Here is a 23,452-nt window from a genome sequence, read left to right on the forward strand (position 1 = left end):
AGGAGCAATACAGATGTTGCAAAACTGCTCCAACTTTAACCCTGAATGAGGAAGAGTTAAAGTTGGAGCTATTTTCCTCCAATTGTACCCAGTCCAGGCTTAACCACCTGTGCCTGTTAGAATGTAGGGTAAGATTCCCCACTCTTCTTCTGACTTGACACAAATGTATGTGTGTCTATATCCTAAGTTCCCTTTGCACATGGGTCATGTTAATATATTCAGGCCTATGAGTTTGACAACTTACATTTTTAAATCTCAGAGACAAATTCAGCCTTTGGATGCCTGCCAGGTAGTCACACAACCTAATAACAGCTGTTTATGTAGTTAGAAGACAGAATTTGGCTCTTAGACTATTTTAACAAGACTGTACTATTCATTATTATAAAATGAGATGTTAGATAGATGTCTGTCTACATGAATGTTTCAGTAGAATGAAGGCTTTTTGATGAGCTAATTTAGCCATAGTAGTATATCCCATCAACAAACTATGAGTTTAGGTAATGTCTTGGACATACAGTTATTACTTTTTAAATGGAAATCTCATTGCAGGGTTCTCATGCTTATGATAATCTTTGTGGCCAAACAGAAAATTAGCCACTTCAAAAACACTACTTTACCAGTAACTGCCCCAATACAGTCCTGTGTGCCCACTTGTAATGAGAACATATAAATAATTAGCTAGGTTTTTAATACAGAAGCACATACAATATTCAGATACATCTTCACAGTCAAAACTCTAATACACTAAACTCCCTTATTACTATTGCCATCTGCTTGTTATAGTCTATGGATATAAGTACTGGAACAGCAAGCTCAGTAATTGATCCAATATAGTAAAACCTTGTTAACCTAATTTAAAAAGTCAACTGGGATGTTACATGATCTTCTGTTCTAAGCGTTTGCAGGTGAACTCCATATGCTTCCATGTCACCAAAAAAAGGGTATTTAACAATATTTTGTATACACTTTGTGTGCTGTTTCTAATCTGATCACATGCTTTCATGGTGCATTTTGTATTCTTTTTAGCAAAACTTTTGATACAACCCCGCAGCATTTTTAAGGGTAGCATATTTCCATTAGGAAGGTTAAGTGAAACACTTCACTGAAAAGAGGGAGAACATATATGAATATTCAAATAAGAGAAATCAGACTTTAAAAACCTTAACCCAAATTTCATAGCAGTAAATATATCAATATTTAAAATTTTATAGAACATATAATTATCCTCAAGACCAATAAAAAGTCTTATCTGGTGAGCTTCAGAGTTGTCTTTTGATACCCAGATACAAGCTAAGGCAAAGTAAAATTCTGCATTTTACATACCAGTGGTTATTCTCTTAAGTTAATTTTATACAATCTCGCATTAGTTGGTCAATCAGCTAAAGAAGATGCAGTCATCCTGATTACTGCCAGGATAATCAGTTTCCAGAGCTTATTATCAAGTCTTCATTATGTTAATATAGCTTGTTGTAACAGTGAGTCTCTTTGTCTATGCCTGCTGCACTTTTCCCATCTTTTTCTTCAGATATTTAAAATACAGATCCTCGAAGAAAGGATAGTCCCTCTCTTGCAAAAACACCTATCAACTTACTGTTATTCATTTACCTGTGCTTATGAATCAGAAAAATTTAAGAACAACCTCTTTGTATCAGAAAACAAGCTTTGCTACTGTATTCATATAAGTTGGTCAGCTTATACAGTTAACCTAAAACCTAAAGCAAAGATATGCATACTGACATGTGCAGATAATTTCTGTGGACACCAAGTCATACTGCTTGAAGAGACCCTTGTCTAACAGTCTGCTCCCCCCGCCAAGTGCAGGCAGAAATATGGAATGTTGATCTTGAACACACATAGGACAGCTTCCATACCTGAAATATATTTATAAGACACTGTACCTGAGGGATCTGATGCTTAATCCACAAAATCACATTTTGCCAATGCCACATGGTTATGATCCCAGGCTACTCCTGCACCAGCCACGGCTGGAAGCCCAATCAGCTGACAGAGCTTCCATCCATGGGGACTCACCTGAGGCTCAAGGAGGAAACAATGGATGAATAGGAAAAAATTGAGTCTCAAGAGCCATTTGACTTTCCAAAAGCTGGCTTGGCTGCATTTCAGCGCATAAATCTTGAGCAAGCCAGCCAAATCCTTGTAACATGGACCTTAGTTTTCCTACCTTCAGCTTTTGCTTCCTTTTGGAGCTTTCCTTCATCTATGGCAGTCCTGCTTAATGGTCCAGCTTTGTGTTTTCTGCAGTTGTAGAAGTCAATTCAACAGGCTTTTGAGTCTATACTCGGAAGAGTCGACTGGGATGAAGACTTCAAAGACTGATAGCTAGTTTCCTGATTATCCAAACTCAGACTAATCAAAGGTTTCAAATGTCCCCCGAGAGCTTTGGATAACCATAACAGGGAAAAAACAGCCAATCATTGCTTGATACATAAAACAGAATGAAACAGCCTAATATGTCCCAGTAAATGATACTTCAAATGCAAATTTCAAGGCTGCCAATGTATCAGGGTCAGAAATCTACAACATACACAGTACATTATTTATAGAGTGCTTACTAATGTTGTTACTAATTTCTGGCTTTATGTTCATTAACTATTGCAGCCATTTTATAATAGGTTCAAAATGTCTGGTTATCTTAGAATGATGTTCAGTTGTCTTTTTTTTAAATTGTATTGCAGTAAATTCATCTAGAGCTATTATATTCACTTTTGAAAGTTAACTCACTGCATAGTGCCTGGAAAGAGGAGATTTTTTCACAGTAGTAAATTTCAGTCTTGCTTGATAATAAAGGAGCTCAATTTCAATATATTCACTGTTACTTTCCTGTAATGAGTCCTGTCTTTTTTATCCATGATGCAGCTGTACAGGATACTGTCATACATTTTCATTTGCCATCTGCTACCTGTTGTAATTTAGGATATACATATATACATATATATATATATATATATATTAGCAGAGAAATGGATTTATCCTAATTTAGTTGTAGCCAATGTGTGAATTAAAATTACAAAACTGGAGTCCTCCATTTTTGGACTCTGAGGAATTCATCCCCATTTTTAAATACATGCATACATGTATTTTGAGACATACTTCAGCACTGTGCTAAATTGGAGCCATTATATATCTATGGCTCCAATTATAATGTATAATATACAATATATGTATATATAAAAATTGAAGCTGTAATACACACACAGAGTAATATATTCCTTTCTTTTTAATAATTTACTAAATCCTCAATCAAGCATAAATTCATTTCAACTTTCCTAGATTTTCAGTAAGGTAGGCTGTGCAGGTGGGACAGGTCATAGCTTCCATGTTAACAATTGCATCTTTTATTTCAGCTTGGCCTGGAAAAAACATGGCAGATGAACACCTCTTGTGTGGTGGAATGTCCTGTTAATTGTCAGCTCTCTGACTGGTCTCCATGGTCTGAATGCTCTCAAACATGTGGCCTTACAGGTTAGTTACCATTCTTGGAATATCTTCAGGGCAAATATCTTTCAGTTTGGGTTTAGTTTTGTTTTGCTTTAAAACATCTAAAGATCACATCAGTTTGCCAGGAATGTCTGCCACAGAACATAGAAACAAGATGTGGTGAATGACATATGAGACTGTGATGAGGCATTGGTCATTCTTAGCATGTTAGATACAGATGGGGACATTTTCGTGTCCCAGTAATGGGGGGGGCTGGAGGGGAATTACCATATTTCATGGTGTACAAGTCGACACGGTGTATCAAAAAAGTATTTTCGTAGATTGGGTGTACAAGTCAACCTAACCTTTTGGATCAGAAATATGGGGTTGACTTATACCAGCCCCTGTGCACCCTCACTGTAGGCAGGACACCCAGGGGTGGACACGTGTGAGACCAGTGCCACCAGAGGGGCCAGGGCTGGGCTTGGTGCTTGGCTGGTGCAGTCCAGACTATGCTGCTCACAGGGGCTGGGCTCAGCTCTCAGCTGGTGTGGCCCAGGTAGCACTGCTTGCAGGGGCCAGGGCTGGCACAGCCTGGGCCAAGCCAGCCAAGCCCTGTCCCTGTGCGAAGTGCGAAAGAGGCGTGCCAGGCAAGCTGCACTCCTTGCTAGCGCATGCAAATAGGGAGCAGGGAGATAGCCAGCTCCAATGCACTCAGTTTCCCCCAGTGACATCCGAGTGCCAGCAGAACCACATGCCACAGGGCAGCAGCGCCTGCATGGGCCACAAACGCCTGCTGCCCGCTGTGCAACATAGAGGGGAGTTTGTGGGGAGCCCCGTGCCTCCCGCCTTCCCTCACACCCCACACACCCACACCCTCATCCTGCCCACTCGAGCTCCGCATTCCCATCACCCCCCGACCATGGGCTTAACGCTCCTGCCAGCCTCAGCACCATGCTGTGTGCTGCAGCTCCCCTGTCCCTGCCTCTTCCCTACCTGATGCCACAGCACTGCAGCTGGGAGACAAACAGCTGCTAGATGCCGGGGAAGCTGAGTACCCTGGTGGCTGCAGCAGTGGCAGCAACAGCTCTGCCTGGAAGCTGCATGTGGGCTGAGCTGGGCCCTGTATACAGTGTCTAAGTCAAGTTAGAAATGTAAGGATCAATATTTGGGCTTCAAACCTCAGCTTATACGCCATGAAATATGGTAGTTGCATCACTTCAATTAATGTTAACAACAAAAATATTAAATGCATTGTGTCTGACTCTCGAAAGTTTAACCTCCCATAATGCATATACATGGTCACATGCATGTGCACCCATGTCCAATTCTGGAAATGTAGGTGGTCCCAAACCTTTTACTAAAGGGATGTTAGACTCTGTGGAATGAGGAGGGTAACAGACCCTTCTCTCTGTTTTATCCCCAACAGTTTAGTGGTTTGGGCATTTGCTTAGGAAATGCGAGACCTAGGTTCTAGTTCCCCTTGCCTGGAGGGTATTTGGACTTGCCATCCCAACACAGCGCTCTAACCACCATGCCACAAGTCACACATTATCCTAGACTCCCTTTCCAGCACTCCTTTTTAAAGCTGGCATGCTGGTCAGTCAAAAGAGAGGTGGGTTGGGCCAGGAGGAAACAAAAAAGGTAAAGATTATGTGGCTCACTGAGATGACTGCTGGCCTGGAAAAGAGAGGGCCTGGATTCTAGCCAAACTCTTGCTCCTACTGAGAGAGAGAAACTTTCCCACTGGGCTGCCTCTGTCCACTTTTTCAATGACTATATTATATGCAAGAGATGGTGGCTTAGCTTCAAAAGGAGCACTAGAGCTGACCCTGAATAATACCTGACTTGTTCTATTGTGATTTTAGTACTGTGCTAGGAAATCACATAGAGGTAGGTTCAAACTCCCTCTGGGCAAGGGAGTCTATAACTGGGCTCTCCTGCTTCCCAAACAAGTGACTAATTAGAGCTAAAACCTGGGAAGGCCATCCTCCTCTACCATTTTGTTTTAGGGATTTGCATTCTGGTACATGTGTTCATATTTGCCTATGTGTGCAGGGTGACATGCCCAGGAACAGAATTGCAACCTGCATGTGGGTATTAAAACTGCCATGTAGATACTCAAAGGGCCTTGCCACACATTCAAAGTAAAGCTGGACAGAAACCAGCTATAAAGTTTTACATATTTTCACTCACTAACTTTGTGTCTGGTTGGCTCTTTTTATAGCTGGATGGACATTTTTATGGCATGATAATTACTTAGCATGTATGACCAGTCTAAGTTTATTGTGCAGTTAACCAGTTGTAATGTGTAATGTGTGCCGGGGGCCAAGGCAAACAGAATCCCACCCTTGGTATCCCACATAAGGGATTAGGATGCCTTTGTACTAAGCAGCACATGAATTACAGGATATCCATTTGGAGAGTTCTTAGTTGCTTAGATAGAAACAGGATGATTTCAAGATGGAAATCCAAGGCCAGATTTTCCAAAGTACTAAGCACCCCAGAGCCACTCTAATTAAAGCGTCGCTGCCTCCCTCCACCCCCAGAGCACATATAAAAGTACCCTTAGTTTCATGTTCAACATTGTCCATATAAATGTACAGTTAAATATGCTTTAAAACAGCAATATTTGAAGATATCCCTTGAAGTGCCAGTGTTTTTATGACTCTTATGATTTTCCTTTGGTCTGAAATGCTTCTGTCCTCTGAGAATTCTGCATTATGATAATACCCAGGAAAACAAAGAGCAAAAGTGGCAAACTCCCTCTGTTTGCTGAACTCAGGCAACTAGCATCTTGTGAATCAAAAGTACTTCTAGATTAAATCCAACAAAAATGTGGTGAACTAAAAGTCTATATAATTCCATTCTAGCAACAGAACTCCAGATACATGAAATTTTGGTTTCCTATGTTTCAGTAGAGATGCCATGAACAAAATAGTAAATCAAAAAGAGGTGTCTTTTGTTTTTCCTCGTGCATCTGAATAATAAATTATTATTATTGCTACCACTGCTACTACGTTATAACAACACATAATATAACCTAATTAAGGATTGGATTGGATTACACCCAGTACATACAAATAATGATGTAGATAGTACATATCCAAGGAAACCTAAAAATCCACATAACGAACAGGAGACAACAGGTTTGCTCTACAGTCCACTTTGTCAGAAGTGTAGTAACAGTAAATTGTACTCAAAGTTTTTTAGGGATTGAAACAGATGAATATATATATCCACTTCAAAGTTACTTATATCACTCTCTCTTCTTTAAAGGAAAGATGATACGAAGGAGAACAGTAAATCAGCCTTTCCAGGGTGATGGGAGGCCTTGTCCTTCTCAGATGGAGCAATTCAAACCCTGTCCAGTAAAGCCTTGTTATCGATGGCAGTATGGCCAGCGGGCTGAGTGCAAAGTTGAGGTAAAAGTTCTAATGAACATTAGGCGTTACTCTGTTCTCTACATTCAGGGATGTTTGTGATGTGCACATATGACTTTATAGAATGGTTAACTATTGTATGCAGTATCTGTGTATCCAAGAACATAACAAAGATTGTTACTTTTAGCATTGATATTTTTCTATAGCTGACTTTATTATTCTAAGATAGACATAAACAGTGATATCTGAGCTATAATTCCATAGTAAAATAACTGGTTGGCACCTACCTATGTAAGAGAGTGACTTAATCCAGAAAATATTTTGTATATGATATTACAACATGTGTGGCTAACAAATGTGCTCAAGTTCTCTGTAACAGTACTGTGGCTCTGAGATTCACTTCCATGAAATGTTGGGAAGACAGTCTTTTTGTTAGGGACTTGGTGGTGGGTTCTGGGTGAAATATGGTACTTTTCTTTTGTTTGATTTACTGAATGGCTAAAATAATCCTTCTGCAGGTGACTTTTTAAATTCTGTCCAGTGGTTATTCCTCATTAGGACTATTATTTTTAATTGTCAGAGCAGTCAAAATATGGCAGCATGGGTGTTTGTTTTGTTTTTGTCTTTTTGACAACCACTGTGGGTCCCTCTTGAATGATTAGGGGGTGTTCATAGAATCATAGAAAAATAGGGTTGGAAGCAACCACAGGAGGTCACCTCATAGCAGGATCATCTCTGACTATCCTAGGCAAGTGTTTGTTTAACCTGCTCTTAAAAACTTCCAAGGATGGTGTTCCACAAAGTCTGAGTAGCCTATTCCAAAACTTAACCATTCTCATGAGAAATATGCAACCTAAATTTCACCTGCTGTAATGTACGTCCTGTTCCCTTCATCCATAGAAAAAAGTCTATCTCCATCCTCTTTATAGCCTCCCTTCAGGTATTTCAGAACTGCTCTCCAATTCCCCTTCCCGCCCCCTGCCCCCCAGTCTTCTCTTTTCCAGGTGAAATAATCTGCTCTTTCAGCCTTTCTTCATGACACGTTTCCCAAACTTCTAATTATTTTTGTCACTCTCCACTGAACTCTTTCTGGTTTACCCACATCTTTCTTGAAGTGAGGGGCCCAAAACTGGATACAGTACTCCAGATGAAGCCTCATCAGTGCTAAATAGAGTAGAAGAACCACTTTCATTGAGTTACAGGTGACATTTATAAATACAGGCCAGTATGCTCCAGCAGCTTGTCACATGTATTCAGCCTCCCCACTTTTCAAAATGGCGGCGGGGGCACTTTAACTAAAGCTCATTGAATAAGCTTTAGTTAAAACACCCCATTGCCATTTTGAAGCATGAGATACTGAATACCTGTGACACTGCAGGCACTTTAATTAGAACGGGTCTCAGAGTTGCTCTAATTAAAGCACCCTGCCTCCCTCCATCCTGGAGCATGTGTATAGATGCCCTAAGAGCCTATAACTCCACCCAACTTGGTATTGCCTGAACATTTCCTAAGCATGTACTTAATCCTATCCTCCAGATCAATAATAAAGATGTTAAACACACTAGACTGAGAACAGGCACCTGGGAAGCCCCATTTGATACCTCCTCCCAACTAAACATTGAGCCATTTTTGACAGCTCTTTAAACATAATGATCACTCATGGGTCAGGCTGAGTTGAGTCACCCGGGAGGTCCTACCATGATGGGTCACTGAAGGAATCATGCTGAGTCTGCCTGAGTTATGAATTCACCTTACAATACTTTCATCTATGCTTTATTTTTTTAGCTTATAATGAGAATGCCAAAAATATTGTTGAAATCCAGGCATATCATACCCACTGGTCTTCTCACATCCACAGAGCCTGTTACTTTGTCATAGCAAGAATTCAAGTTGGTTGGGCATGAATTGCTCTTGATGAATCCATGTGGGCTGTTCTTTGATCACCTTGTTCTCCTCCAGGTCCTTAGAAACAGATTCCTTGATAACCTTCTCTATGGCCTTTCCTCTTTGCAAAAGTGCAAAATCCATGGGTTTTTTCCATTAACATGAAAAATACACATTTTCCTTGGGTAAAGGGGGGAATCCGTGTTTTTCTCTGTTTTTCTGTGGGAAATGGGAAACCCTGCTTATCTCCTCTCCTATCTCTGCTGCTAACTGGTCTTGCAAATTGATAGCTGACATTATTTGTGAAGGTATTAAATACTTCAGCTTTCTTTGCATCATCTATTATTAGATTGCCCTCTGCATTTACTAAGGTGACTACATTTTCCTTGGCCTTCCTTTTTTGTCTGACATCCTTGTAAAACCTTTCTAATTGCCTTGCTAGTTTCCATCTCAAAGTACTCCCGTGTCAAGTACTGTATGCTACAGGATGTAAATCAACTTATTTTCCAAATCTTTGGCATAAAACAATGATTGATTATTGCTACTTTATCAATAGCTTTTTCTGTTCAACATTTTTATTTCTTTCCTCCTCAGGATGCTCAGTGTGGAGAGGGGACAAGAATCCGGAACATTTCCTGTGTGGTTTATGATGGATCCACTGAAGATATTGGTAAAGTAGTGGATGAGGAGTTTTGTGGAGAAATAGAGCCTATTGTTGATGGCAATAAGAAGATGGTACTTGAAGAAGCTTGCACCGTTCCTTGTCCAGGTAACATGCTTATTCAGATAAACGTAGTTGCATGTCAAGTTGGTTAAGATAAGGTGTTCTAAACAACTGAAAACAAAAATAAATGATCAGCCACAAGCTAGTAAGTATCTTCTACATATTTATATAGCACTGACCTATCAAACTTCAAAGAAATACTTTTCAATAGGAATTTTTTAATAGTGACTGGACATTCCTACCTTGCGATTCTAATACAAATGTAGTGACTAGGGAAAAGCAATGCTCAGGCCCCATCTAAATGTTACACTTAAGGTGTGATTAACCAGTTCATTATGTTTAAGTTGTGACTCAGCTACACATTCAACCAATTAGTGGGGTGATAAAACTAGCACTAAGATACAAAGTTATTCCACTAAAAATGTGTAATAACTATGTAATGTGTTCCTATCACAACATTCATTGAATGTGTGGCCAGGGGTCTTCCTGTGGCTGAGAACCCCTCAGTTGATGGGACCCCCAAGTACAGGGGTACACCACCTGCTGCCAGTCCTGCAGCTGACAAGGTTTAGAGTAGCAACAGCATTCCTGGTTGCGTCCCCCCCCACCCCGACCCCTCCGGTGAGCCTTATTAGCTGTGGAGCTCACCAGGGGGGAGGGGGGGGCAGTGGGAAGACGCATGTAAGCCTCATCAGCTGCAGGGCTTGTAGTGGGGACAGGCTGGAGAACACTGCCCCAGGGTTCAAATTACACTTTCACTCTTGGGGTAGTCTGGAAAAAAATTAAACTGGTTCATTGATTAACAAGTCCACCTAAGTGAAGGAGCAGTTCAATCAGAGACCCCCCCCCCCGCCCCCCGGTTATGATTTTCAATTCTTACAAGAGGGCTCTTGTCTCATGGGGGGGGGGGTCAGCCCCACCCCCTAAGTTTCCCTTTAATTCACACCCCCACTGTGATCATCCTTAGCTGTGGGGCTTGTAGCAGGGGCAGCACAGGGAATGCTATGAGCCTCATCAGCTCCCAGCCACAGTGGTGCACCACCTGCTACCAGCCCTGCAGCTGACAAGGCTCACAGTGGCAGCAGTGTTCCTAGGCCAAACAACTGATCCAGCATCAGATCCAATCATCCTTATTGCTAGTGCAGGTGGATCTGATGCTGGAGTTACCAATCATGTCTCCCTGCCATGTCATACATGCATGAATACAGTTTGTTCAGTAGGGAGAACTGAATTAAGAAGAATAGATGATAGCTTTTAAAGATGAATTGCAAAGGTTTGCTGAAAATTAAACACTTGTCTGTATAATGCAAAAATGAAAAGGAGAAAAGTATGTAACTGTTTGAGTTCTAATATATATGTATCTCTTTAAAAAACATACTTTTTTTTGCAATTGCTAAAATAAGGCTGTATACACAGAAAACAAAAGCATTCCCAAATATCACTGATTGGGAACCAATTTACAATTGCCTGTGAAGTGCTGTGGCTCTGATGCTAGAGGGTGATAATGAGTACACAGCCCATCATGCCTCGCAATGGTCTAGCTGTGGGTGGGTGCTTGTAATCACAGTTTGAGAGCTCCCAGAGGTAGGTGACCTATGATTGAGGGAGTTTTCACTTTTCTGCTATCCCTTCTTTTCCAAACATGAGTTCCTTACATTTTAATTGTCTGCAATTGACTGAAGTCTTCAAAGTGCTGCCTGACATAGGGAGGGGTAGGGTAGGGGGGGTAGGCTTGGACCCACATTTTGGGGTTTCCAGAGGCTGGAGGGAGGGCATAATTAGAGCATGTGGTCTAATAGAGAGTAAGGACACAGCTGGATGTGAGAGAGCTTTTATTGAACAAGAAGCGTAAGGGAATTCATTGATTTTAAAGAAGTGTCAATAAAAGGGAAACAAGAGGGCAACAGAGTTCTTGCTACATACCAAAGCAGTCAGTCCAGAAGGGGGGGAAAGGGGAGAGTGAAGAGCAAGGCAGTTTGGGATGTCTGGAGGACCAACCAAACCTGTGTCATGGAAGTCTTCGTGTCCACATATAATCACTGACCCAGTCCACTGGGAACCTGTTCAAAAGAGATTTTCCAGGTTTTTTTTTTTTTAACCATTTCAGGTAGCTTTAAACCTGTTTGTATGTCTGTCCATTTCAGGTTTAAACCATGTCAAAGCTGGTCTAAGTGTTACACGTGTCCATGCCCTAACACTTTCATTTATAAATAGAACCTTTCATCATATATATAGGATCAAACAAATGGCAAATCCCATTCACTTGAAAGAGCTATGGAAGGATACCCCCGCAAATGGTTGACATACATCACAGTACACAATAGTGGACCATGGAGATATTTTGCCCAAAGACATTACAAGTTTCATGGAACTTTATTGACTGCACAGAGTAGAGAGAGCTGTGTTTTCCCAAATGCAGTGATATTTTAGTTAATCTAATGTTTTGTCTTTACATATTTTCACTTTCTAGGAGAAAATCAGACTAAGGTGATATAAGATTTGTTAATCATATTTTTAAGAAAAATATCAATTTTTGGTTGGTTTTTAAACTTTGCTGAACAACAACTTCTGCTCGAGCCATCTCATGTTTAGCTAATGAGGATAACTGCCCTGTGGAGAATGTGCTAATGATACACTATAACTAATCTTTCCAAAAAAAACTATTTGCCCTCCTATTAACTGTGTGTCCCTTCTTCAATAATGTATTTCTTTATATGATTTTGTAATGTGGGCAAATAAAAGTCCTTCATTAATCAGGCATCTGGTCAACACAATGATGATGATTATAGTTGATATCAGCAAAATTTAAGGTAACATGAATTTTTAATTACCCTTTTGCTGAAATAATTAAAGTTTTCTAGTTACCTTTTACACAGAATGATTAGCAAAATTTCTTTATACCCTGCCTCAGATTGTCATTGACTGTAAAGCCAATAGGTATTGGCTACTGAGATTTTATTCTTTTGTCCTGAACCATTGGATAACATTCTTCAGATTCCTCTTATCATAGAACTCACAGGTCACATAGTCCATTCATTTCTGAACAAAGAATGTTCCCTGCAGTTTGGTCATTTCCTCAATGCATTTATGTGATAACAGTCTGTTTATTAAACAAATACAGACTATGAAACAATTTATGTTATCTTGGCAACTAGCAAGGTATGTTCTTTCCAAGCCAAGAAGAGGTAAAAGCTATCCTACAGATCATGTTTACATCAGAATTAAGATGGAACATACATTACCTCTCATTTTTTAAACTAAATCATTGGATGTAATATTAATCAGAGACCCAAAATTAGGGTGACATATTAATGCTACAAACTCTTAGAATGCATTAGCATAAATAAGAATTTGTTTCACCTTAAATTTCCTGATGAATCATTTCTGCTGGATAGTGTGCTGGCCAGGGAGCGGTCCAAGGCCCTCGGGGGTTTTCTGCACGGTGGGCTGCGGCCAGCAGCCCGGACACGCCGGGTCGGGGAAGGCAGGCGGCACGCTAGAATTAGGCACAGACGCTTAGCGGTTGATTTAAGATTATTTTACTTACACTGAAGATGGTCGCGGTGCAGGCAGGAAAACTTGCTTGAGTTGCAGTTACAGACAGAAAAGAAGAGAGGCGGACTAGAGTTCCTTCCCGTGAACCTTCTAGCCCATCCGGTTGAAGGCTCTAAACCGCAAGCCCGTCGTGTCAACTGAAGAAAGTAACTCGAAGCAAAGAGCTCTGAATACACTCTCACGAAGCTTGCTAGGCTCCGTGGAACTTGCGCGCAGGGAAGGGTACGTCGAGGGATCAGGCGGCGACGGGGAGAGGCGAGAGGCTGATCAGACCCCTATAGCCTTCTTGAGATGCACGCTGGGTCCGATAGGCTCCGCAGCGCTTAGAGAACTTCACGAGACGTGAAGTTCTCCTCCTCCTGATAGTCGTGGAGTCCTCCAACTTGGGCGGAAACCGCTCAAGCCTCTTATACGGCTAGCAAGCCAATCACTAGCCGCCACGTAGGAATAATTTAGAACTGGCCAATAGTGGGACACAAATTTGGATACAAATGGCGGGAATTCCTTGCACCGTGCATTTCTCTTTTTGCAACTAAGAAATGCACCCTGCAAAGAAAGCTACGAGTGGCAGGAAATAATTTAGCAGTGCCGAAGCACACACAAACAAAAATCACACCCTTGGGTTGTGACAGATAGAAATAGGAATATTATAATAATTTTGTCTTAGGATGAAGGTAAGTATGGATCTAAAATGAATGTCCTTCACAGTTGAGGGAGAGGTAATGGGCCAGTCTGAATTAAATTTATACAGCTCTTATAATTAACATTCACATTTTTTTTTGTAGCAGCATCTTCAGCTTTCTTATATCATTGATGTTGGACAGGTGATTGTTATTTGAAGGAGTGGTCAGAATGGAGCCTTTGTCAGCTGACTTGTGTTAATGGTGAAGATCTTGGTTTTGGAGGGATACAAGTCCGCTCCCGGGCAGTGATCATTCAGGAATTGGAAAACCAACATCTTTGTCCAGAACAGGCTTTGGAAACAAGATCATGTAGTGGTGAGTAATGAAATACACAGGAGATATGTTTCTGCTGTTATAAGGTAAGATACGAGCAGTATTATGTTCCATTAATTGAAGAAATCAAGATAAACATGTATTTATACTAAGACAGACCAAGCATTTGATTTTTCCTTAGCCAAATTTTATTTACTGAAAAAATGTTGAAAATGTTAATAATCGTATAAAAAGCTGTTTAGGAATTTTACTCAAAACTTCCAAGATCTTTTCTCATTTCTAATAGTATTTTTAAAACACTATAAGTTTTTTAATTTTGCACTTTTTTCAAAATATCATTAATTGTTTTATTTTTTTTATTGAGTAACTGCTGTTTATACATAGCAAAACTTGTGAGAAAATAGTAATTCTGTCCTCTTGAAGGACACCCAGGGAGAGAAGAAGAAGACAGAGGGTATTTAGATCAGTGAGATGGAGGTTGCCCTGGAAGGGATGCTGTAGCCTGGGCCTATGTTTCCATTAAAGCAGTGCTGTTTATTCAATTTGTCCAATTACTGTTAATTGCAAGGTGAAGTGAGCCAACCTTAAGTGAAGGTCTGGAGAATGCTATGAGTAATAATTAGTTGTGGCCTGGGCATTATACCACTTTGTAGTAAAGCAGGAGACAGTTTCAAAATCTCTCTGGCTGAGGAGAGCCAAGAACTTGGCTCCACTGCTTACTGATAACTGCTTTAACCATAGGGTTATTAGACTAAAATGTGAGGAGGAAGGTGGTCTTCCTCCTACAGCAGCTATTGTTTGTGTTTTTCTCCAACTAGAGTTTTGAGACTTATCTGGCACTGGGTGATTCTTCCATCAGGCACCTACCCAGCCTGCACACAGCCTTCAAAAAATACTGAGTTACTACTGAGTTGTTTAATATATTACATTGTCTGAAATAGCCCCCAAATCATCATCTAGATAAGGTTTGCTTATAACAGTGTTTCATTTTTCTAAACTGGAATTTTATTTACATGTGTGCTCTGCATAAATAATAGGCAGCTTGGTGTTGTCCAGAGAAATTTTGTAACAAAGCCCTAAGTGTCAATGTTTTATATGCAGATGGCCAATGTTATGAATACAAATGGATGGCTAGCCCATGGAAGGGTTCTTCTAGGACAGTGTGGTGCCAAAGATCAGATGGTTTAAATGTTACAGGTAAGTACTCATGTTATTTTTTCCTAACACAGAAGTCAATCAGGTCTAGAAAGAATAAAATTGAGTGGAAATATTGCTGCTTTTCCCAAAAGATTTGCAAATAATGGTCAAATATTGCATTTTCCAATAGTACTACAGAGTTACTAGCACAGTATTACCATTGTTTCATGATTGTGTATTTAGCATATTCTGGATCATCAGTCTGTTGCAAAATAGGAATTGAAAGACCATCCACAGTATGACAGTTAAGAGTAAAATGCAAAATAATGCCTTCCTTACCACGGACTAAGTATTTTACATCTTACAATTTCATCATCCGGGTCCTAGAATTTCAAATTGTAATTGATTTCCCTATTATATTACACATGCACACACAGAAAGAGAGAGAGACATTGAAATGGAGAAAAACAGATTTTTGGTATTTTATACAATATGGAATCATAGAATCATAGAAAATGAGGGTTGGAAGGGACCTCAGGAGTTTATCTAGACCAACCCTCTACTCAAAGCAGGACCATCCCAACTAGATCATCACTGCCAGAGCACTGTCTAGCCAGGTCTTAAAAAATTCTGAGGAGATTCTACAACTTCTCTGGGTAGCCTCTTCCAGTGCTTTACTACCCAAAGTTTTACCTAATATCTAACCTAACTTCCCCTACTGCAACTTGAGAACATTCCTCCTTGTTCTGTTATCTGCCACCACTGAGAACAATCTAGCTCCTTCCTCTTTGGAACAACCCTTCAGGCAGCTGAAGGCTGCTATTAAATCCCAGCCTCAGTTTTTTTCTTGTAACAAGAGTCCATTGTTGGCTCATATTTGGTTTATTGTCCACTGCAACCCCAAGTCCTTTTCTGCAGAGCTGCTGCTTAGCCAGTCAGTCCTCAACCTGTACTGGTGCATGGCATTGTTCTGTCCTAAATGCAGGACTTTGCACATGTCCTTATTAAACTCCATGAGATTTCTTTTAGCCAAATCCTCCAATACGTCTAGGTCTCTGCATTCTAGCCCTACCCTCCAGCATATTTACTACTCCCCCCAGCTTGGTTGGTGGCATCTGAAAATTTTCTGAGGGTGCACTCCATCCCATCTTCTTTGTTGATGAATATATTGAACAAAACCAGCCCCAGGATCAATCCCTGGGGCACTTCACTTGATATCAGCTGCCAACTAGCTATCGAGACATTGATTACTATCTGTTGAGCTTAATAATCCTGCTAGTTTTCTATCCACCTTACAGTGCATTCATCCAACCCATACTTGGGAAAGCTAAGGAGCTTGCTAAAGTCAAGGTATCCACTACTCTTCCCACATCTGCAGAGTCAGTCATCTCGTCACAGAAAGCAGTCAGTTTGGCCAGGCATAACTTGCCCTTGGTGAATCCATGTTGACTATTCCTAATCACCTTCCTCCCCTCGAAATGCGTAGAAATGTATTTCTTAAGGACCTGCTCCTTGACTTTTCCAGGAATTGAGGTGGGGCTGACCAGTCTGTAGTTCCCCAGATCATCCTTCTTTCCTTTCAAGATGGGCACTATATTTTCCCTTTTCCAATCATCCAGGATCTATCCCAACTGCCCTAAATTACCTCTGTTCTCTCCTCCCTGCCACCCTCCATCCTGCCACCTGTGCACCAAGACTGCAGGGTTTCTCTGCTTGCCAGTAAGTTTTTTTGTTTGTGCAGTGAGCCTGCCCAAATAGTTGAGCCCGCCACATGGGAAGGGCCCAAAACTGTGGCTTAATTACCCTGATTAAGCCTGGGAAAGCCATTAATCCACATGTTATTTAGCATGGATTAATTGCATCTCCAGGATTAATCAGGGTAATTAAGCTACAGTTTCAAGCCACATGGCAATCTCTGGAGAGGGTGGGACTGCCAGGGCCCCTCAGAGGTGTGGAAGGGGGGTCCTCTGCTGTACTTAGCTCATAAAAATGGTGGCCAGTCCTAGAATCTGCCTGCAAAGTTAGCCAGCCACCTCCTTGAGTTTGGTAGACCTCTATCCATAACCATAACTGTACATAAATATTGCACAATGCAGTGAACATGACGATTTGTACTTATACTAATAGGAGTGGGAGCACTCACTCAAATCTTGATATCAAAGACTCAATATTTGTTCTGTTCTCAGTCCAAGACATTTTTCCTTCAGAAAATTTGCCTGGGAACAGTGGCCTCTTGAGAGATGAGAGGGATGTAGTATATGTTATAAGGGCAGAAGATAATCCGAGAACAAATTGTGGCTGAGACTCGATATATTTCTTTTCTCTAAAATGTCTGGACAGGCTATTGTTCAGCTGGCTCTGAAGTAGTATATTTTATTTAGATATATTCACTCTATGGTAAACTGTGTTTGCATGTGTGTTTATTTCCACCTGAGATTCCATTTTTATTATGTCACATGATAATTATTGTGAATAGGTTTTTTTTTTATTTAGAGGTATTGTTTTTACAGATTCATTAATTCAAAATGAAAAGGGTAATGAGACAGATCTTTCCTTCTGCAGCTCCCTGGATGACTGATATTATATTGCATGGGTGCGCACTGGTATGCGCCTTGTATGCAAGGTCACACGATTTTACTTTCTTGGGCTGGGTAAAATTTCTTAAGACAACTCCTTCATTCTTCATCATCTCTCCTTTTAATATGTGGCTACATCTAACTACATCTGCTGCAGTAATACTAAAATTTGCTTTTCAGAATGTCATCATCATTCTCGACTTGCGTAAGAGTCTAATTACTTTAGATTCGCAATAGTTGGGCTTTAAGTGTAAAAATTTTAAACTAATGGACACAGATCCCTCTTTTGTAGGACAGACATCTGTCAGATACACATTTGATTCTGAATAAAATAAAAAGAAGCCTGGCTGAAATGATGATGAAAGCCTGATTATTTGCATTGATTCATAACAATAACTCTACACTGTATATAAATCTGCAATGAGTGTAAACAATTATAATAAAATGAAAAGTATTGGGACCACTCGCTCAAGTCTTTCTGTCAAAGTCTCAATGTTCATTTTATTCTCGGTTCCCTAAGATATTTTCTCCTTGGAACATCTGCCTGGTAATACCTCCAAGAAGGGTGACTTCTAGAGAGATGAGAGAACCAAGGATAGGCATTACCTCTTTATCTCAGCATTGTGTTAAAAGTCTGAAGGAGCAATGAAAGCCACAAAACAGATTACAAATTGAAAGACTTTTTCTCCTTTGGAGACTAATTAATGGGCAAAAGTCACAATATGCAGACAAAAATGTGATTTATTTTTTTCATAGCTTTTGCTTAAGCATTAAAGCTCTAAAAAGCATTAAGAAGCTCCAAGTCTTTTGAATAGGGTGGGATATAAATATAATTAACATACAAATAAAAATAAAAACACTGTCATAAACACAATTACATACATCTAGTGAACTAAGCAATCCAGAAACAACCTACAAAAATCTCTTCTAGTGTGTACATACATATATATAATAAATTATGTATTCTGCCTATTAAAACAAAAACATAGAAAATGTAGAAAACCATTATCCAACACTTTGTAGAATAATAACACCTTAAATCCACCTAAGCAAGCAAAGTCCTTGTGCTGACAAAATGTTAACGTGACACTGTGTTGAGTTCGGTTTCATGGCTGAATTCAGTAATTTTACTGGGCTGAGGTGATATTGTGTCAAAATATGATTTTCTGTCCTACAGGGGGATGTTTAGTGATGCGCCAACCAGATGCTGACAGGTCATGTAACCCAACGTGCAGTGAACCCCATTCTTACTGTAGTGAGGTATGTGCCACTCCATTGGAATTCAGACATACCAAATTATCCTCTTCCATTGCATTTACTATACATTACCACATGAGCCCTTAATATATTTAAGAAGTCAATGGCCTTTCATTAGTTTTCAGATGATTTTGAACATTTATGTCATTAGTTCTGAAGCATTTTCAGAACTTTCAGTAGACTAATATTTTAAAACAAACTCAGTCCCTTTGTCTGTATTTCTGTGAATAAAGCATTGCTTTGATTGGGAAGATCCCATGCAAACATACATAGTGTGGCCTTCCAGACTGGCACTCAAAGCAATTTCCAGTTCCAGTCATCTATGTTGTCATACTTTATAGCAATCAGAGCTTTCTGCTACATAGTGTAAAAACACTTGTTCCCTACAGACTAGAACGTGCAGTTGTGAAGAAGGGTACACTGAAGTAATGTCCTCAGATGGCACACTCGAGCAGTGCACTCTCATCCCAGTGGTAGTGATCCCCACCAGTGAGGACAAAAAGGGAGATGTGAAAACAAGTCGAGCTGTGAACCCTACCCAGCCATCTAGTAACCAGTCAGGACGGGGAAGGACCTGGTTTCTGCAGCCTTTTGGACCAGGTGAAGTCATAAAATGAACAGTTGTTGATGCTAAGTATTTCTGCAGGGTTTGGCACTTAAAATTTTTCTGATTCCAAGAAAGGAAGTCATTGAACATTTAAGACAGCCATCTGCATGGACTGAACAAAAAAGGAGGCTTACGTAACTCTTACCCTTCACTGCTGCTGCATCAGTATATTTAATTAAACTTTACATGAATGAGAGATTTTTTTTCCCATGGCATTTGTTAAGACAGTTCATAAGATGTTCTCATGGTAAAACTGCAAATAGAAATACTGTAGAGGGAAATTCAACATGAGTATCTGGCAGCCCTAACAACTATTCAAGTCTGGGACATTAAATTAGCATGTCTAAGTCATAGCCAGTACTGATATAACTGTCAAAAAGTAGAATTACTATCTAAGAAGCATAAGGATGCCTAAAATCTGTCACCATGCCTACCACTGGGACAGCTAAAACAGTCTTAGCCTTAGAGGAAATGTAAGGGTACAGTCTTCCCATATAAGCACATTTCTGCCAAGATCCAGGAACTAACAAATGCTAATATGATCTCAGAACTCAGCATAGACCAGACCTAAATTGTTACAAAAAGCAACTTCTATTTTTAGGGATGAGTGAGCAAATAGTAGTGTTATGTGAAAACTATTTTTGTGCATAAGGTCACCTGAACACGTTACAGGTATTGCACAATTTACCAGTTAGTTGCACAATTAACTGATCCTGCTACATGTGCAAAGTACCTAACACGCCATAAAATGGTCCAACCAGCTATAAAGTTAGACCTCAAAAAATGTGTGCTACCTTCTATAGCTGGTTGGTATCCAGCTTAAATTTGCATGTGTAGCAGGGCTTCCCTGTAGCTGGAAGCCCAGTCACCTGATCAGGCTCCCACCCAACCCCAGGGATGCACCATGTCCAGCCGGGGCTGGGAGTCCTGCAGCTAAGGGGACTCATGTAGCATGAATTGAACTAATGTAGCTGATGTTAACATAGACTGTAATAGTAGTAAAATGTAACCATGTTAGTCTTGTCCTGTAAGCAACTTAAAAATTCCATTTTGTATCCTTCTGCTTGACATAAGTAAATGAACTCTGCATAGTGTTTATGTATGAGTGTGTGTAAAAGGGTGAATGGTGAGAGAATGGCATAGAGACAGGAGAAAAAGATTTAACTGTTTATGTAAGCAACAAGGTGCCAAATATAACTTACCAGTCAGTAAACTAATTAACGAATGGCTGAAGAATCCCTTTTAGGCCTAGGGCACAAAGAAGATAACGAGGAGAAGGAATGCACCCATCCTGCAGATGGGCAGCAAGAACACTCCAAGGCTGAGATAAGCTGCAGACAAAAGAAAAACAACTGCAAAAACAGAAGCTGAGTATGGAAAGACCTCAAAGCACTGAAACTAAGGATGCCAATCCCAATAAAAGAACACTTTAAAAATGCCAAGTTGGGTGAGTCTCTTTCTCTGCTGCTGTTTCATTGGAGCACAGATGCATCTGTTCACTCTGCTCCAGCTGTTATCTTCAAATCTGCTATCTTCGGACCATCATAATCTACTCAATAAACCTGGGTTGGCCACCCTGGGCTGATATTGAACAACTATTGCTGCTTACTATATCTAGTGTATGTGTGGATGGAATGGTTGTTTTGTGTATGTGCATGCCTGCCTGTGTGTAATGATGTGTATGATGATTTGTGTGTGCTTGTATGAATGGTGTGTCCAAACCTCTATGTCTAACTCATGTAATCAATAAATGTGGCACCTTGCCTTATCCCCCTTTATAAAGTCTTGCTTGTAATTTGAGCAATTGGCAATTTGAGTAACATTTTTGGTGGAGAATGCATGTGGGGGTGAATAAGATTGTATGTTGCAGTTATTAATCAGTTGTATGTTACCTGTGTAGTAAGTTTTGTCTGTCTATCTGAAGGTGTGCACACCACTCGGTGGTAGAAGTGCCGGGTATAGTAGTCTCAGGTGAGACCGACCACATTTAAAAAATAGAGGAATGCCTGAAGATAGGCAATTTATTGTGACTTGAAACATTTAAAGCCTACCTGTAGGTATCTGGATATTTAGACAATTTGTTTGACTCGAAAAGTCCACCTGTGGGTTGTAAATACTTAAAAGCCCACCTGTGGGTTATGGACTGCCAGGGTAGTCTGGACTGCCTATAAAGAGGGGTCCGTTGCTTTAGTTTGTTTTGTTTTCAGACTTGGTTATCTTAAAAATAGGGCTTTTTGGCACGTTTTTACAAACTAGTATACTTCATTTAAATAATAACGAACAGTAACTAACTTTAAGCAGTAAAAAAAATACAGGAGACAGAAGTTAAGATGTTCAAAAGAAAAACAATAAGAAGTAAAACAGATGTGAAAGATGTCAAAGATCCCCTGCCTAAATATCTGCAAGACATGAGTCTTTTAAAACAAGTGCTGCAGCAATTTGAACATAGCTCATGGACCAAGCAGGCAGTAACAGGCGCCTATACCGTTGCAGATTTAAAAGACAAATTTAAAAACTATATACAAATATATTATATACCACCACACTCCATAAAAAAGGAGGCTGCAGCAACGTGGCTTTTATGGGAAGCTACTAAAAATCTGTTCCTCAGTCTAACTGTTAGGAGGCATTTTAAAGAGGTTAGCTAAAACTTGTAGTAAGGTAAAGCTGTATGGTAATTGTTACTAGGGTTGTAAGTTTTGTGCAGAAAAATTAGTTTGTTACTGCTGACCAGAAAACTTTGTTTGTCTGGGTCAGGCAGAGTAGTGAACATAAGTACATGCTGTGGAACGCTTGGAATTAAGTAAAAACCTCCTGTTGTGTTTGCAATAAAAAGCTGAAAAAGAGCAAAAAAAGTCATGTCTCTGCTGGAAAGGCTGTGTAAAGGACAAGGTCCTTGGAAAGGGTTACAGTCTTTTATGGATGGTTACAAGAGCAGTTGTGTGTTTTCTGTAAAGTTTGTAAGGTGTAAGTCATGGCAAGGTAAAGTGTTATGCAGGCAGTGCAGCTTCAAAAAAATCAAAGATGAGTAAAAAAAAAAGTAAAATAGATGCTTTGGAATCCCGTGCGCCAAAAAAAAAGATAGAGGCAGCCAGTGGCACAGAAAAAAACAAGGTATGTTTCTGAACATCTGCTCAGGCAGTGGCAGAAAATTTGTAATTGAAAGTAAGGGGGAAACTCTTTGAGAAGATAATCAAGGAGCACATCTGTGATGGGCCGGCATCTGGGATGATGCTCGAGGGCAACCAGCATGGTTTCATTAGGGGTAGCTCATGTCAGACCAACCTGATTGCCTTTTACGATCAGGTCACAAAAGTATTGGATGCAGGTGTCGCCATGGATGTAATCTTTCTGGACTTCAGCAAGGCGAGGCCTTTGACACTGTCTCCCACCCCATCCTCATTAAAAAACTAGGTGACTGTGGCATCGATGCCTACACGGTCAGATGGATTGTGAATTGGCTGAAGGGTCGTACTCAGAGGGTGGTGATGGACGGGTCATATTCAACCTGGGGGGAAGTGGGCAATGGAGTCCCCCAGGGCTCGGTCCTTGGGCATGCGCTGTTCAATTTCTTTATCAGCGATTTGGATGATGGGATGAAAAGCAACCTGTTCAAATTTGCTGATGATACCAAAATTTGGGGTGAGGTGAGCACGTTAGCAGGGAAGGAAAGACTGCAGAAAGACCTGGATAGGTTGCAGGGGTGGGCTAACAAAAACAGGATGCGTTTCAATACTGACAAGTGCAGGGTGCTGCACTTGGGCAGTAGTAATCGGCATCACACTTATAAGATGGGAAACTCCCTTCTTGAGAGCATGGAGGCAGAAAGGGATCTTGGAGTCATCCTTGATTCCAAGATGAACATGGGCCAACAATGCAAGATCACGGTCGGCAGGGCTAACTGGACCCTATCGTGCATCCACAGGTGCATCTCA

The 23,452-nt window shown here is 40.4% G+C and overlaps 1 protein-coding gene across 1 annotated transcript in view; it reads left to right on the forward strand.

Annotated features, from left to right (window-relative positions):
- Nucleotides 1–23,452, forward strand: part of THSD7A (thrombospondin type 1 domain containing 7A) — a 432,531-nt gene that overhangs the window by 396,018 nt on the left and 13,061 nt on the right. The window contains exons 23-29 of the mRNA XM_059728968.1: nucleotides 3,366–3,483; nucleotides 6,718–6,863; nucleotides 9,300–9,474; nucleotides 13,809–13,982; nucleotides 15,042–15,137; nucleotides 18,831–18,913; nucleotides 19,300–19,510. Of these exons, the coding sequence (XP_059584951.1) occupies nucleotides 3,366–3,483; nucleotides 6,718–6,863; nucleotides 9,300–9,474; nucleotides 13,809–13,982; nucleotides 15,042–15,137; nucleotides 18,831–18,913; nucleotides 19,300–19,510 (1,003 nt within the window). The remainder of the gene's footprint in view (nucleotides 1–3,365; nucleotides 3,484–6,717; nucleotides 6,864–9,299; nucleotides 9,475–13,808; nucleotides 13,983–15,041; nucleotides 15,138–18,830; nucleotides 18,914–19,299; nucleotides 19,511–23,452) is intronic.

Source organism: Alligator mississippiensis, chromosome 5 (assembly GCF_030867095.1).
Source record: "Alligator mississippiensis isolate rAllMis1 chromosome 5, rAllMis1, whole genome shotgun sequence".
NCBI classification, from domain to species: Eukaryota; Metazoa; Chordata; order Crocodylia; family Alligatoridae; genus Alligator; species Alligator mississippiensis.